The sequence below is a fragment of the Staurois parvus genome, unplaced genomic scaffold (genome assembly GCF_062004578.1).
Source record: "Staurois parvus isolate SC_StPar_1 unplaced genomic scaffold, SC_StPar_1.0 ptg000918l, whole genome shotgun sequence".
Classification (NCBI taxonomy): domain Eukaryota; kingdom Metazoa; phylum Chordata; class Amphibia; order Anura; family Ranidae; genus Staurois; species Staurois parvus.
Window position 1 is genome coordinate 149,281 of NW_028318714.1, and position 17,806 is coordinate 167,086.

At 45.8% G+C, this 17,806-nt stretch overlaps 1 protein-coding gene across 1 annotated transcript in view; it reads left to right on the top strand.

Annotated features, from left to right (window-relative positions):
- Nucleotides 1–2,680: 2,680 nt before the first annotated feature.
- LOC149442050 (myosin-3) overlaps nt 2,681–17,806 on the top strand; it is a 56,769-nt gene continuing 41,643 nt past the window's right edge. Inside the window, exons 1-7 of the mRNA XM_089656572.1 lie at nt 2,681–2,768; nt 4,769–4,807; nt 11,067–11,275; nt 13,367–13,510; nt 14,562–14,718; nt 15,488–15,515; nt 16,234–16,345. Coding sequence (XP_089512698.1) covers nt 11,075–11,275; nt 13,367–13,510; nt 14,562–14,718; nt 15,488–15,515; nt 16,234–16,345 — 642 coding nt within the window. The 5' untranslated portion in view covers nt 2,681–2,768; nt 4,769–4,807; nt 11,067–11,074. The remainder of the gene's footprint in view (nt 2,769–4,768; nt 4,808–11,066; nt 11,276–13,366; nt 13,511–14,561; nt 14,719–15,487; nt 15,516–16,233; nt 16,346–17,806) is intronic.

The window sequence follows — 17,806 nt, forward strand, 5'->3', positions numbered from 1 at the left end:
ATTTATTACTATTATATTATTATTTTTTATGATTATTTATTAAATTATAATTTATGATTTCGTGTTTCAAATTTTATCATATCCGGAATGTTTAATAGACTCTTGTTCGGACAGATTTCAGTGAGTTATTCCTAAAAATTACAGCCTGCAATAAAAAACTACATATTTCCATGCAAAAAAAGGTACCGCTTTCAGCACAAAAAATCGGAAAGAATCATACCGCCGAGGAGGTTAATACTGCACTTAGAGGCACCCCCTTGTGCTCCTCTTCATCTAGGCGAAGCCAGGAACTAGTGATATCAAAACCAGAAGTGACACTGGAGCCGAGGCCCCGCTGTCTGCATGGAAATGCCTGTATTTTAACTTTGTTTTGTAAGTGCAATTTTATTAATAAATTGTATTTAGTGTATACATACTTCACTATGGAATACCTTTTTTTTTTGTGAGCACACTAAAGAACAGGATGGGATCGTGATTTAAAGGGCCAGATTTACAACTTATGGGAACCTATCCATCTTGTGCTTGAGTGTTTTATGAACAGATACCTGCTGCTGCATTGGAAGGAGAGATACCAAGGAGGAGGAGTTCCAAATCAGGGGAAAGGTGTTTTGAGACCTGAAAATATACAGGTCTCAATTTGGAGGTGAGCGCAGTGGCGAATGGTGGTTGGCAGGGGCGGACTGACCATTCGAGCACTCGGGCACTGCCCAAGGGCCCGGGGTCAGTAGGGGGCCCCATGAAATGCCCCTGGTACCTTTTTTATAGGCTTTTTTGAGTGTGGGCGAGGACACAGGGGCCCCATGATCCCCTATTGCCCGGGGGCCCCATGAGTTATCAGTCCGCACCTGGTGGTGGGTATCACCATGTATGTTTTTGTGGAGGATCGCAAGAGGTGGAATACAGTGATATAATGTACGGTGCAATTGGAGAAGAAATTCACATCTTATGCATGGACTTTTTACACTTTATTTTGATTCACTGTTTGTGATATACGGACTCTTTGATTTATAATTGAGGGTATATTATTTATAGAGATGTTAGTATCGGTTTAAATAATTTATTGGGAGGCACAGCAATATATTTTTTCACATGTTCAAGCTCAAGGATGACTTTTAACGATAAAATGTGGAGCTTTTCTGAAAAATGATACTGTTGCTGTATATTGTTACAGGTCAGGAATTTATTTGTAGTGCTTACCCCCGGATGCAACAAAATAATGAGAGGACCAAGTTCTGCACCTGAACTCTGAATCTAGGGAGGTCCTAAGCTGGATGCTAAAAGGTCCTTCAGTCTCTCCAAATCTCTCCCACTGCCCAGCCTAATATTAGTTGTTGGGGCCCAAGTTCCTACGTTGGTGTGCTTAGGTTTAAGTGTTTCCCATGGTACAGGGCACAGGGAAGGGAAGTTTTGGCTCGTGGCCTCTCCACCATGGAGTCTGAGAAATGGATAACAATGTTGTGGCCTTCAGCCTCTTACCACTTGGCAGTCTGTGATTAGGCCGCCTCACGCTCTCTGGCACCAGAACTCTGTAGTGACGATCTCTCATAGAACCAGTGACATCCCTTTCCTTTAGCTTGCTGGATCTCCCCGACAGCTGTGCCCTGCATGCAGATGTAGCAGCCCAGTCTCTGGTAGTGAACACTCATGGCCGTCAGTTCTAAAACCCAGGGGTTCTTTCCAGTATTCACCTCTCACTTCCCATGTATGACTGCCCTGAGGTTTGGCTTCTCTATCTTTTCTTCTCCTACAGCTCTGTCCTCTTGGGACTTGTAGTCCCTTCCAGTACTTGCTAGGGGTTGTCTCTTGAGGACTACATCCCCCCATAATTCCAAGTGACTCCCAGCAGTCTCTTTTTCCTCAAAGACTGCACAGCAGTCAACCACAGCGTTCTTTGTGTCCTGGGGCCTGCCATAACATCCTTTGTCACTGCTTCTCCTCTTCCCAATGGGCTCACTGGTAGCCAGGGAGAGGGAAGCTGTAGGTGGTTGCAGCATTTCAGATTACAGCACAGTCATCATGGTAGAAGGCACAGAGCACTATGGACAGGGTATCATATGTTACCCAATCCCTATGCAGATATGCAAAGGTCCTAACTGACCGGTCCACTTTAAAACAAAAGTGGTGGTCTGCAGGGGACAGTATTTTCTGACACACAGCTTACTTCCTGTCCATAAATTGTATATAATACCAATTTGTGGTCTTATGGTGCCTAATATCATGGCTAACACAGATCCATGGCACATAGTGATTTTTTTTGTAAAGTGTTACATATCCAATTTTCTGTCTAGCTCTAGAGGGGGTGCCTACACTTTTCCAGGCCTGCTTTTTCCATTTTATTTTCATGGTGTTGCCTAAAGAGCTTTAAAATATTTGCGGCAATGGTGAGGGATATGATATGGTCCTATGGAGATGGATGCGGTCCTGTGGAGATGGATGGTATCTGACTAGAGCATGCTGGGTGTTGTAGTGCTCCAGCAGCATTTTTCTGGGATCTCAGGATGGGGCAGATGGAGGCCACCTGTCCTGCACTTAGATCTCATGTGAGGAGGAGGTGACCATCCTTATTGTGTACCTCGGCCAAGTCCCGAGCTGGAAACAGAATACAGACAAGACATCACTGCTATATTTAAGTTGTAAAGAAAAAAAAAACCCGGGAGCAGCCGGATCCTATTCCAATTATAGACGGGGGATCAACCAACGGATTATTGTTGGCCATTATAAAAGCTCATTATCTCCATCCCCAGGGGCTGCCTGCACTGCTCCATACAGTAAGTAATTTGGGAAACCTAGAGCTAAGGGGGAATACACTGCCAGATATCCAGCTCCACTTCAAGATGTGCTGATCCTCATAGAAGCAATGTGCGCAGAATCAACTGCAGGGAGGAAGCAATCACTGGTGGGACTGATGGGTGCAAAGATCTGCCAGCAGGCTGGTTACTTTTGTCATACCCTGCTTAACCGACTAGAATCCTTTTCAGTGCTAACACAAATTGGGTTGTCAGTGTTTGCTTATTCTAATCCCTATCTCCTCTTTATCCCTTCCTTCCTCTCTCTCTTGCTCTTTCCCCCATCTTTCTGTCCTCCTCTCTGTCCCCTCAACCCCCTCTCCTCTCATTCCCCCATCTTCTTTCTCACCTCTGCTCTTCTGTACCATCCTTCCTTTCTGTAGCTCTCTGCTTCTCTCTCTTTTCTCATCCCACCCTGTTTTCTGTTTCTCTCCTCCTGTCTCTTTCTTTTTTCATCCACTCATCTCTCCCCCCTTCAATCTCTCTTCTTCTTTCTTTCTGTGTCTCTCCTCCTGTCTCTCTCTCTCCCCCCCCCCTCTTTTTCACTCTCTCTTCCTCTCTCTGTCTATCTCCGATTCTCTCTCTCCCCCCCACACACTTCTTTCTGTATCTCTCCTCCTCTCTCCCCCTCTCTCTCTTTCACTCTCTCTTCCTCTTTCTATCTGTCTTTCTACTCCTGTCTCTATCTCCCCCCCCCCGCTCTCTTCTCTCACCCCTCTCCCCCCCCCTTTTTTCTGTCTCTCTCTCTCTTCCCCCCCCCCCACTTCTTTTGGTCTCTCTCCTCCTGTCTTCCCCCTCTCTCTCTTTCACTCTCTCTTCTTCCTTCTATCTGTTTCTCTACTCCTGTCTCTATCTCTTCTCCCCCACTGCTCTCTTCTCTCACCCCTCTCCCCCTTCACTCTCTCTTCCTCCTTCTCTGTCTCTCTCCTCTTCTTTCTCTCTCTCTTTTCTCCTCCTCTACTTTCTGTCTCTCTCCTCCTGTCACTCTCTCCCCTCTCTTTTCTCTTTCACTTCTTCTTCCTTCTCTCTGTATCTCCCCTCTTCTCTCTATCCTTCCCCCTTCTTTCTGTCTCTCTCTCCCCCCTCCTCTCTCTTTCACGCTCTCTTCCTCTTTCTCTCTGTCTCTCTCTTCTCCCCCCTGCTCTCTTCCCTCACCCCTCTCCTCCTCTCTCTCTCTTATCCCCCTCCCTTTTCTATCTCTCTCTCTCCCCCCCCCCCTTTCCTCTTGTCTCTTTCACTCTCTCTTCCCCCTTCTCTGTCTCTCTCCTCTTCTCTCTTTTCTCCACATCTTCTTTCTGTCTCTCTCCTCCTGTCAAAATCTCCCCCCTCCTCTCTCTTTCACTCCCCCTTCCTCCTTCGCTCTCTCCCTCCCCCTTCTTTCTGTCTCTCTTCTCCTGTCTCTCCCCCCCCTCCTCTCTCTTTCACTCACTTTTCCTCCTTCTCTCCATCTATCTCTGATTCTCTCTTCCCCCCCCCCAATTCTTTCTGTCTCTCTCCTCCTGTCTCCCCCCCCCCCATCTCTTTCACTCTCTCTTCCTCCTCACTGCCTCTTGCCTCCTCTGTCTCTCTTCTCCCCCTGCTCTCTTCTCTCACTCGTCTCCTCCTCTCTCTCTCTCCCCCCGCTCTCTTCTCTCACTCCTCTCTCTCTCTCCTCCCCTCCCTACTCTCCTCTTGTCTCTTTCACTTTCTCTCCCCCGCCTTTTCCACTTTTCTTTCTGTCTCCCTCGCTTTGCACCCCCCACCCCACAGCCCTCTCCTCTTAAAATCAGATAAGCTATATCGACAGAACAAAATACATTTTAGCATTGGCAGAGCAAATGAGATGTTACTGTGGGGGGGGGGCATCTGGGACATGATTAGGGATAAATAATAATACAAAGAAGGATGGTTGGGAGTCCAGGTAGAAGACTTTCTCTCTCTCTCACCCCCCCTCCTTTTTTTCCCTCTGTGAAATCTGAAGCATTCCCTCTCTTCCTTCTCAGGGTCCCATCTGTCTTTCTTGCTGTGGATTGGATAATTAGGTAAGTGCTTTTTAATCACTGTGATGACATGTATTCTGGAGGCTGTTAAGTTGCTGCACTTCCGATTCCCTTCCTGAACGAAGAACCAGACAGCCATCCTCCTCTCTGCTCTGTGCACAGGAAGATTACATAGTTCTGGAAGCTGATTTCTCTCCATAAGGACTTGGCCCATACTAAAGCAGCCCATAGATTATGCAATTTTCTTTCCTTCCTGAAAATTGCTCAATTTCCTCGTCAACACATTCACTAATGATGGGGGAATCCCTCTCACAGTGCTATTTTGTTCTGCTGGCAAGGAGCCTTCCCTGGTGGCAGAACACAATGATCATTGCTGACGGCTATAGCTGCTGGCAGCGATTGCGCGAACAGAATCCAACAGGCTGATTGTACTGAGGTCAATTGATGGATAGACTTTAGTACAACCAGCCTGCCTATAGATGGATCAAATTTCGTCTAGTCCTTGCTGAACCAGCTGAGATTCGATCCATCTATGGCTGGGTTTACATTACACTGTGTGCAGGGGCGGACTGACCATTTGGGTACTCGTGCACTGCCCGAGGGCCCGGGGTCAGTAGGGGACCCCAGGAGATGGCCCTGGTACCTTTCATAGGCTTTTTTGGGTGTGGTTTGAGTGTGGGAGAAAACACAGGGGCCCCATGATCCCCTATTGCCGGGGGCCCCATGAGTTGTCAGTCCGCCCCTGACTGTGTGTTTTGAATAGTGTTTGCTCTGCACTCAGAAATGAATGTTTTTGAAAGATAGGACATTCTGAAGTATTTCATAGGGAAAGGGGTTTCTTTTGTAAATGGAGCCAAAATCTATTGGTCTGTGTTTGCACAGATTAACATGCAATGGGCGTAATACACAAAGATTTTGAACCAGCCTAAAGTTGGCCATACATACTGTACGTATATCAAACTTTGGCCGGTTCAACAAGTCCAAACTTTGATCTCTGTATGGGCAGGCTGGTTGCACACAAGTTGATCTATCGATCAATTTGTGTGCAACCAGGCTGTTGGAAATTCTTCTCTCAATCAGCGCCACTGGCTATAGCCAGTGTATTCTGATAGCAGGGAAATCTCTCCACTGTCAAAATACAAACGCTCAGCAGGAGGGATTCCCTAATCCACATCAAGTCCACATGGATGGGTGTTCTGTCTCTCCAATCTAAGCATTGAAAGTGTGATCTCTGTAACTTACAGTTGTGATGAGATAGCATAACTCTAATCTTAGTTGAATAACACAGGCAGTGACTCAATCCAGATAACATCTTGTAGATCTTGTGAAGTTTATTCCATAAACTGAGAGAATCTTACAACAATTAACATCGGATAGGTCAAAAGATCATAATGTGATCTACTTCCATAAGACGCGAGGCTAGAAGCTGAAATGCATTACTGGGAAAAAGGGTGGTGCTATCTATACAGCAAGAACTAAACCGGAGGAAAGGGAGGAGCAGAGACAAAATACAAAGAATACTTAAAGGCATGTGACAGTCATGTGAAATATGACAATGGGGGAATAGAGCGCCTTAGAGGCTGGACATACACAAGCAGGGGCGGACTGACCATTTGGAAACTCGGGCACTGCCTGAGGGCCCGGGTCAGTATGGGGCCCCATGAGATGCCCCTGGTACCTTTTTCATAGGCTTTTTTGAGTTTGGGCAAGGACACAGGAGCCCCATGATCACCTATTGCCCGGGGGCCCCATGAGTTGTCAGTCCGCCCCTGTACACAAGCCATTGTCTTTCATTCAACTTGCTGGTTGAACGAAAGAAAATGGCTTGGGTATAGCCAGCCTAAAGCACTCTATATTTAGCCACATGACTGTCATTTTCTTTGGACCCAACCAGGGGCGGACTGACCATTTGGAAACTCGGGCAGTGCCCGAGGGCCTGGGGTCAGTAGGCGGCCCCATGAGATGTCCCTGGTACCTTTTTCATTGGCTTTTTTGAGTTTGGGCAAGGACACAGGGGCCCCATGATCTCCTATTGCCCCGGGGGCCCCATAATTTGTCAGTCCGCCCTTGGACCCAACTGTAAAGAACTATCACTTTTTTGAAAATAAGGATTTATAAAGCAGAAGTAAAGTTCTGCTGATATTCACTGCAAGCAGGCAGGTTCTTTTATTGCAGAAGAGACATGCAATGTCACTTCTGCAATAAGATGTACTGACCTGCCTGTGTTCAGCGTTCCCCGCATGTAAACTGAGCGGTGCATGCGCAGCTCAGTATACAGCTTCAGCCTGAACCCCATGTGCCAGGATGACTAGCTCCTGTGTATACGTCATTCTGCTCCAGCCAATCAGGATGGCCCAAAACTAGCACACAGAAAAAGATATCGGTAAGGACAAGGACCATTGAAGGAAAGATCAGAATAGCTTCCATTAGTTCCACTATAAGCTGGCCATACACTGATCAAAATTTGTTCGGTTCAGCAGGGATCCCTAATTGAAAGAAATTGATCATTCATAGAAGTTGGAAAAATGTGCTCGATTGGAGCCGTTGATCAGTGTTTTCTGACAGTAGCCGCTGTTAGAATACAATCTCCCAGCAGGTAGATTCCATCCACCTTTTTGTATGAATGGAGGAATCCATTGTTTTTTTTTGTTCAGCCCACAGCTTCATCCTGGTGTGTTGGGTTTGTGAGCCTACTATACTTGTGAGTGTCAATCAAATGTCAGAACAGTTTCATGCTGACAGTTGGAGGTTACAAAACAATGACACACTGAGATGTGAGGGTTCCAGAACAATGACACACTGACAGTTGAGGTTCAGAAAAGGGACTTGGGGGGGGGGAGGGCAGATCACATATGCACTGATACTTGGGAGTCCCAGAACAGTGCCACACTGACACCTAGGGTGAAAAATAATGGCACACTGACACTTGGGGGTCACAGAACACATACATACTGATATCCAGGGGTTCCAGAACAATGACCCACTGACATATGGGGTCCATAATAATGTCACACTAACACTTGGGGGTTCCAGAACAATGACGCATTGACACTTGAAGGTCCAAGGACAGTGATATGCTGACACTTAGCGGTCCCAGAACAATGACACATTTATACTTGGTGGCCCCAGAAAAATAACACGTTGACACTTGAAGGTCCAAGAAAAATGATAGGCTGATACTTGGAGGTCCTAAAGCAATGATACACTGATACTTTTGAGTCCCAAAACAATCACAAATGATATACTTGCTGTCAGGCATTGGCACTTAGCGATGTACAGACAGCGGATTAGGTCTCTGATACTGAAATAGCACCCAGGTCTTACAAGTACTCAATAAACTGAGTGCTGCACATTCTGCAGACATGATGAAGACCCTAGAACTGTCTTCTCTCTAATTACTGTGTCGTCAGGAAGAACCAGCCGAGCCATAAAAACCCGTCAATGCTGACAGCTCAGGATGAAATTAGAGGATATCGTGCACATCTTTCTACTCAGTGTCTGGCCTTTTCTGTATAGTGGTGAGGGGCAACTTATGATGCTTCTGCCCCTTGAGAACAATGACACATTGAGATTTGGGCATCCAAGAACAATGGTAAACTGATACTGGGGGGGAAGGAGGTCAGAACACTGACAAACTGAATCTTGGTGGTCAAAGAAAAATGACACACTAACATTTGGGGGTCCCAGAAGAAAGACACTTGGGGTGGGGGATCCCATACAATGACATACTGACAACTTGAGGTCCCAGAACATAGACACCCTGACACTGGGTGTCAGGGCTCCCAGGTGTGACCAGAGATGTGTGACTGACGCAGGGAAACGCAGACCTCAGATATGTTATAAACAATATAATTTATTAACACTAACAATACAAACATAAACGCAGTGCAATACTAAAACATAATACAGTGCAAACAAACCAAACCACCCACAGATAACAGTACATACAAGCAAGCGTCGTCAGGCAGGCTGGGTCAATATCAATAGGGCAGGTAGGTACAGGGGGAGCAAGCGGAGATTGGTCAGGGTCACAAGCCAGGGATCAGAACAGGTAGCGTGGTACAGAGGGTCAGACAGAGGGATGGTCAGGAGCGAGCCGGGATCAGAGCAGGAGAAGTCAGCAGCGGTTCAGAAACAGGATGCAGGACAGAAACAGGATACAGGGCCCAGGACAAACACACACCAAGGCAGAGTCTGTGGGTCTGGCCATCCCTTAAATACCCCAGCATAATCAGTTACAGGTGTTAGCTGGCTGCAAAGTTGAGTCTCTGATTGCTGGGAACACCCGCTGGCCAGCCCTAGTACTGCAGATCAAAAGGCAGGTGAGTCCCACCATAGCTGGCCAGTCCATTCCTGACACTGGGATCCCAAAACAATGACAAAGTAACATTTGGAGGTCCCAGAACAATGACACAAACTGGCACTCTGACACATGGGATCCAGAACAATGACATACAGACATTTGGGGAGGGGGCTTCCAAAATAAAGACAAAGTGACACTGAGGGGTCAGAAGAATGGAAAAACTGACACTTGGGAGTCCAAGAACATGGACTTCCTGACACTGGGATCCAAAAACAATGACACATTGATAAGAGGACTCACAACAATGATGCACTGACCCTTGGGGGTGGGGGGCTGTGTCCAAGAACAATGATACACAGACACTGATAGCCCAGAACAATGACACACTGGTGCTTGGGGGTTGTGGGGGTTGTGTCCAAGAACAATGATACACAGACACTGATAGCCCAGAACAATGACACAATGATGCTTGGAAGTGGGGGTGGTGGGGGTTGGGTCGAAGAACAATGATACACAGACACTGATAGCCCAGAAAAATGACACACTGGTGCTTGGGGGTGGGCGTGGTGGGGGTTGGGTCCAAGAACAATGATACACAGACACTGGTAGTCCAGAACAATGGCACTCTGACACTTGAGGGTCCAAAACAATGGTATGCTGACACCTGGGCTTCCAGAACAATGACACTGACATTTGGGGAATCAAGAAAAAATAAAATTAACATTTGGGGTATCAAGAACAATGACACTTTGGGGTCCAATCAAATGGCACAGCAACACTTGGGGGAGGGAACAATGACCCTCTGACACTGGTATATCCCAGAACAATGACATACTGACACCTGGGCATCCCGGCAGGATAACACTGACACTTGGGGGTCCAAAAAGTGACACACTGACACTTCGGCTTCTTAAAAGAATGACAGACTGATCTTTGGGGATCCCAGAATGAACACAAATGGTACAATGTACAGACACCAGATTAGAATTCTAATATTGACATAGCATTGGTTATGTACCCACTAACAGACACCCAAGTGAGAACAAAAAAACACTAAAACTTGAGGGTCTTATTACAATGACACTCTGATACTTGCTGGTGCCAGACCAAAGACACACTGACATTTGTCCAGAACAATGACACAAGGAAACACAGATCTCCCAGAACAATGAAACATTGACTCTTGCGGTCCCAGAACAGTGACACACTAATGGCAGGAATACGGCAGGTAAGAAAATCGAACAAAAAATGTCGTTGATCAAATGATCAACCAATTTTCCCTTCATTGATGAGCAAGATGGTATAACCGATAATGATGTTGTGAACGAAACATTCCGGTTGAACAACAGTGAAAAATGTGAACAATTTTGTAGTTTCGTATGCAAACAAACGGTTTTCTATGTGGTGGTTTGACGGTCGTCTGAAAAAAATCTATCAAGCGCTATCACGCATGAGCGGAAACAGAAGATGACCCGGATGTTTATGTTCAAGGAATCTTCGTAAACACGAACGAAAAATCCAAATGTTAAAAGTAGATTGTCCTACAATGGGCGTACAAAGATGCTTCCACTTGGGAGCTCGCAAAGTATCTATTAATAATACGTTCTAATTCCTGTCACAAAGGATAACGGTTGTTCTGGGCGGCAGGGTGTTGAACGCTCGTTCTGGGCAGAATGGCGTGGCTAAAAGGCCACATAGACACTGTATCACTTCCACTTGTACGGAAGACATCAATACTATGTATAGCTCGATGAATGATTTTTTTCAATTGGTTAATGTGTGCCATGATTTCGACCAACAAATGAACGCTGATCGGTCGATTTTCTTACCATGTATTCTTGCCATAAGACTTGGACATAGGGGTTCTTGCCATGACACACTGACATTTGTGGTCCAGAACCATGACACTTAAGGGTCGTAGAGCAATGACACAATGGCACATAGGGGTTCCATTCTGTATGCCATCTTAGAACCTTCCCACCCTCACTCTCCTTCCAGCTGCCACCATGAGTGACCAGGAGATGATGGCCTTCGGGGTGGCGGCTCCTTTTCTCCGGAAGCCTGAAAAAGAGCGCATCGAGGCCCAGAACCAGCCTTTTGATGCCAAGACCTACTGCTATGTCACCGACCCCACTGTGGAGTACATCCAGGGAAAGATTAAAAGCACCGAGGCTGGAAAAACCACTGTGGAAACTGAGGAAGGCAAGGTAGGTGAGGCCGGATGTCAGTAATGCTGTATGTCACCCAGTATTTATTATAGAAATGTCTCCTGTACTGACCAGTTTCATGAAATACCAACATTGATCAGTTCTTTTTATTTGTAGACAGATCACAAAAAAACCCAATGCATATTCAGGGTCAACAGCATCCATTTCTGTTTAAATAAATTGGTTACTGTCTGTGGCAGCATTTCTCAACCAGGGTTCCATGGAACTCTAGGGTTCCTCCAGAGGTTACTAGGAGTCCTTGAGATATGACTGACTGACCTCCCACCTGATAGTGCCTGTATATTTTCAGGGTCAGCGCCATTTGCAAAGCCAGCAGCATGGAATGATACCAATGATCCTATTAGCTGTCTGTAAGAGGGGTATTCAGACCACCATTGTATTCGTTGCATTCTTCCCACTGACCACTTTACGGGGAATTTTTCCCACTGACACTGATGAATTAGTTTTAATAGGGGTTCCTTAATAACAGGTTGAGAAAAGCTGGAATACCAAAACCCTATACCACAGACTGCATGTCATCTGATCTCAGGATGTATGAGACAGAAGCGAACCACAAACAGTGCAGAGGATTCTGGAAGATCCTGACCAGCTGTCTGTTGAAGTGAGAAGAACAATTCATCTGTTTGAAAATTTAAAAACAAATATCATTTAATATTAAAGGCTGGGAGGTATACATGTGTTAGTTTTTAATTCCCCGATGCCAGTAAGTGCTCGGTGGGGGCAGGACAAGCTGAACGATCAGATCTGATGTCAGTTTGATTGTGGTATTTGCAGAGTTTGGATTGTCTGGCTCTCCTCCAGCTCTTCCTTTATCTTTTATTTCTGCTACTAGACAATCAAAATTATACAAATGTTTCTGATAGGTATTGTATCAGCTCTCTCAATATCTCAATCTCCCCCTCCTCACACCCTCTCAATCTATCTACCCTTATCCTTTCTACACTCCAAAACCCCTCCCCATCTTCTCCTCTCTGCCCTCTTCCCTTTCCCCTTCTATTCCCACCCCCATTTGTCTCTCTCCTTCTCCTACTCACCAACCCTTCCTTACTCTCTCTCCCTCTCCACTCCTTCTTTTCCTCAACTCTTTGTTTCCCACTCCCCCTTTCGCTCTCTCCCTTGTCCTCTCTACTCTCTGCAATGCCTTTCTTTGTACCCCCTGCCCTCCCTTTCTCTCTCTCCCTCATCCTCCCTTCCTCATTCTCCCTTGTCCTCCCTTCCCCTCCATTTCTTTCTCTCTTCCTCACCCTCCCTTTCTTTCTCCCTTGTCCTCCATTCCTCTCTCTCTCACCCCCTTTTCTCTCTCCCTTCTCTGTCCTTCTTCTCTCTTCCTCCTCCCCCCTTCCTCTTTCTCCCTTGTCCACCCTTCCTCTCTCTCCCATGCCCTCCTAATTCCTTCAATTCCCTCTCTCCCTTCCTTCCTCTTTTCCTTGCTCTCCCTTTCAATCTTTCTCACTGTCTCTACCCCCTGCCTTCCCTTCCTCTCTCTCCCTTGTCCTCCCTTCTTCTCTCTCCCTTGCCCTCCCTTCCTATCTCGCCCACTCTTCCTCTTTGTCCCTCACCCTCCTTTCCGCTCCATTTCTCTCTCTCCCTCACCCTTCCTTCCTCTTTCCCTTTCCATCCCTTTCAATCTCTCTCACTTCCTCTGTCTTGCTTGTCTTCCCTTCCTCTCACTCTTCTATGCCCTCATTTCCTCTCCATTTCTCTCTCTCCATTGCTCTTTCTTCCACTTTTCCTTTCCCTCCCTTTCAATCTCTTTCACTTTCTCTCTACCCCTGCCCTCCCTTCCTCTCTCTCCCTTGTCCCCTCTTCCTCTCTCTCTCCCTCGCCCTTCCTTCCTCTTTTCCTTGCCCTCCCTTTCAATCTCTCACTTTCTCTCTACCCCCTGGTCTCCCTTCCTCTCTCTCCCTCGCCCTCCCTTACTCTCCCTCTCCCTCGCTCTTCCTTCCTCTTTTCCTTGCCCTCCCTTTCAATTGCTCTCCCTTACCCTCTCTCCCTTGCCCTTCTTTTTGTTCTCTCTCCCTTTCTCCCCCCCCCATCTCTCTCCATCTCTTTTCTTTTTTTTTACATCAGACGGTCACAGTGAAGCCAGACAACGTGTACCCCATGAATCCACCCAAGTTCGATAAGATTGAGGACATGGCGATGTTGACTCACCTGCACGAGCCGGCTGTATTGTACAACCTGAAGGATCGTTATAAAGCTTGGATGATCTATGTACGTTCCCACCTACGGTTCCTTGTCAGACAGCCAGCATTTTCATATGGTCATAAAGTGTGGAAAATCTTTATTTCTGTAAAAAGCAAATGTGAAAAAATGAAGTAACCGAGCCCAAAGATCATTTGACTGACATCTACAAATCCACAACGGCTCAGAACTGACTGTAGATGACAGTGTGATCACTTTATCCTCTCCCTTCATCTTAAGCAGGGGTGTCAAACTCAGTTTCATCACGGGCCGCATCAGCATTAGGTTAACTTCAAAGACTTTAGGGGTGCGCTACATACAGAGTACAGAGTTCAGGAGTGTGCTGTGTACAGAGTGCTGGGCCTAGGAGTGTGCTATGCACAGAGTGCAGGGTTCAGGAGTGTGCTGTGTACAGAGTGCAGGGCTTAGGGGTGTGTTATGCACAGAGTGCAGGGTTCAGGAGTGTGTTGTGTTCAGAGTGCAGGGCCTCGGGGTCTGCTATGCACAGAGTGCAGGGTTCAGGAGTGTGCTGTGTACAGAGTGCAGGGCCTCGGGGTCTGCTATGCACAGAGTGCAGAGTTCAGGAGTGTACTGTGTACAGAGTGCAGGGCCTAGGGGTATGCTATGCACAGAGTGCAGAGTTCAGTAGTATGCTGTGTAGAGTGCAGGGCCTAGGGGTGTGCTATGCACAGAGCGCAGGGTTCATCTCTCTTTCAAAGGCTGTCCATATCTCTTTTCCACCTCTCTTTTGCAGCTTTGACCTCTTCACCACTCTTCCATTTTCCAGCTAAAAAAGCCCTGGGTGTGAGGGCCATATGAAATGGCTTAGAGAAGGTCACAGTTGCTTATGCTCGTAACCAAATGGCCAAGCCATCAAATTTCTGATATCATAACTGACCACATGTGCAGTACCAGGCCAACTGCAGATCAAACAGAGGCTAAGATGGCAGCTTCCATGGCTGTGAAGAATAGGAGCGTTTAGTTCCACTTTAAGTTATTTATGGGATCCAATTTACAATCCTGATCATATATTTTCAACTCAGAGATGTAATTAACAAATATCTAAAATATGTAATTTCAGACATATTCTGGGCTGTTCTGTGTCACCGTGAACCCCTACAAGTGGCTGCCCGTGTATAACCCTGAGGTGGTTAATGCCTACCGAGGCAAGAAGCGTCAGGAGGCTCCGCCCCACATCTTCTCCATCTCTGACAACGCCTATCAGTTCATGCTAACTGGTGAGTTGAAATGCAGATAGGAGCAGAAAACAAAAATTAGTTAGAAATTTATCGTAAGAAAAAAGCATCCCATTTCTCATCAGAAGAATTTGCATTGTGGTGCCTCATAATGGGCACAGCGGGTGTACAGAACCGGGAACTCAGCACAGGGATGGTGGGAGCCCCTCATAATGGACACAGCAGGTGTACAGATCCGGGAACTCAGCACAGGAATGGTGGGAGCCTCTCATAATGGGCACAGCAGGTGTACAGACCTGGGATCTCAGCACAGGAATGGTGGGAACCCCTCATAATGGGCACAGCACAGTCTTCTACTCTGGCCAGAAGCTAGAAAGAGCTTTGTCTAGATATCTCTTATGAATTGTTACATTATATAGATATTGCTGGATGGAATCTTTTAGACATTTCTGATGGAAATTATATTGTTACATTATATACAGTGTATATATTATATAGATGTCTCAGATGGAATCTTCTAGATATCACTAACAGATTATATATTGTTATATTATATATAGTAGACATCTCTGATGTATTGTCACATTATACAGTATATATCTTTGGATTTGGTCAAAGTTTCAAGGTATCTGTTATGGAGTTGATATTGTTACATTATATAGATATCTCTGGTGTGTTGTTACATAAAGATATATCTTATTGAATCTTCTAGATAGCTGTGATGTATTGATTGTTATGTCATATAGATATCTTTGATGGAATTAATATTGTTACATTATAACAGAACTATCCTTTTTTTTCTGTCCTCCAGATCGTGAAAACCAGTCTATCCTCATCACGTGCGTATCTTTATAACTTATAATATAGGATTATTATAACCTTTCACCAGTTCTGTAATTTACTAGTTATCAAGTAGAAAATGTTCATTTTATAAACATTCTAAATTTGAAATACATGCCACAATTATGGTGCTTGTGATGGGAGTCACTTTGGGTGGGGGTCCATGGAACACAGCTCACTTTGGAGAGGTGGGGAGACTCCAGTCTCAGCTCCCCATATCCCTCTTATGTGTACAGGGTGATCTGTCCTAATATTGGGGTGGGGGGGGGGGTTGTTGATTGTTTAATGCCATATGGTTGCATCCCATTGTTTTATTGTGTGTCTTGCTTGGGAGCAAACTATTGTAGGATGTATGTGTTTGTGTATTTGCTTGCTGGGGGGTGTTTCCAGCAGCTCTCCCTCCTGATGGGACTTTCTTTTGGTGTGTCTCTTGTTACTAAAGGTAGATTGCCCCACCCTGTGTCATTATGCAGGGGGGGGGGTTGTTCCCTTGAATGTATATATCTTCTATTTGTGTTAAAATAAAGTATTCGGTGTTCGGGCAGGGGAGCGGTATCCTAACGGAAGTACCCAAGTGCAGTCTGGGGACAGTTCCATTACAGTGCTAATATCTAAAGTCACTTAAAGTCTTCTGGTCACAATGGATAGTCCCAATCATAAATGGGTAAAGCTGTAGGTTTTCTCTATACCTCAATACAATGTCATTGTGTTCGGCAGTGGAGAATCCGGTGCTGGGAAGACAGTGAACACAAAACGCGTCATCCAGTACTTTGCAACAATTGCAGCAGTGGGTGATGTGAAAAAGAAGGAATCCACAGGTGGGATGAAGGTAATGTATGCATGTTATACAATGACATAAACTGCCATAAAATAGTTATGACAGGTCCACTAATTACTGTTTGCATCAAAACTAACAACAGAAATCAAGGATTGAGGGATAAAGACTTGAAATGAGTTTGGGTTAGCGGTGGATCCAGTAGGTTAAAAATGTGCAATTCTGGTGGATTAATGCCGAAATGTGCCAGAACTAATTATTAGTAGCCGGAATGCACTACCTGACCTTTGAACTTGGTCACCTGGATTGAACGGGTCATTAATGAAGCTTTTTGAATAAGCTAGCCCCTCAATTTAAGGCCCCATTCAAACTAGTGAATGGGACCGTTTCCGAGAGACGCAGTAGGGGTTCTCTGTGGACAGGAAGCCCCATTGAAAACAATGTGAGGTTGATGGCTCCCACAGCTACATGCTGTGTCCAGAGCCCGCAGTCTGTGTCCAGCGCAGATCATTTGCAGGTAATCGCCCCATGATCAATTGCCTATGCAAACCAGGCAAGCCCAAACCAATCGATTACCGACTACATCGGGTCCATCAGCACACTATGATTTGAACCACATGGACTAATGGGCGACCAGGCTGGACCACTGACCAGAGCTTGCTCAGTTGTGCTGGAACTTTTGGCTTGCCCTAGAGCCAATGGACAGTTCAAGAGGGCCTTCAGTGCAGCAGGTGCGATTTCCTAAGAGAGGCAAATTGCATAAATTGAACTGGTTTGGATTACCAATGACCAAAAAAAACCCTGCTGCCGAAACTCCAGGCTTGTATTAAATGTGTCACCTGCTCCAAAAAAAGTGATACTTGGCACTATTACCAGACACCTCTCCTGGTCTATTCCAATTCTTTGGCACTGTAAAGGTGCCACATTATATTTCTGCTGCTTGACTTCAGCTGAAAAATGTGTAATATTTGCTGCAGTGTAAATTCTTCTTCGTTCCTCAAAGTTTGCTGCCTATTCTGGTGTTCTGGTCCTATCCTGCCACACAAAATATTTTTGGCTATTGTCTCTCAGATAATACACTGTAGTGTTTATTTGAAGATAAAACCTGCCTTGTCTCTCCCTTTTAAATTGTGGCCCATTAGCACTAAAAATGGGCAGAATTTAGTCTCTAGATTTTCCCCCACCCCCCATACACTTCAGTGGGATTTGCTGCTAAGTTTATCGAATTTTAAACAGGATCTGACAGTTTTTCTTATGGAATGGGCTGAGGACTCCTTGCATAAGGAATTAGGGGTTCAAAAGTTCTTTGTTTGGGATGTTTGGGAGTCTTTCATCCAAACCTAGCCCAGAGAATCTCAGCACTCTGTGATGCAATGCTTCCAAAAAACTCAATGGAATCAACTCAGACTGTTAACTAATGACCCCCCAATTGTTGTTTCAAATTCCTGAATTATTAATCTAATAAGAAAGGCCTCCCCCCACCCCTTCCTTTTGCATGCTACCCACTTGCACAGT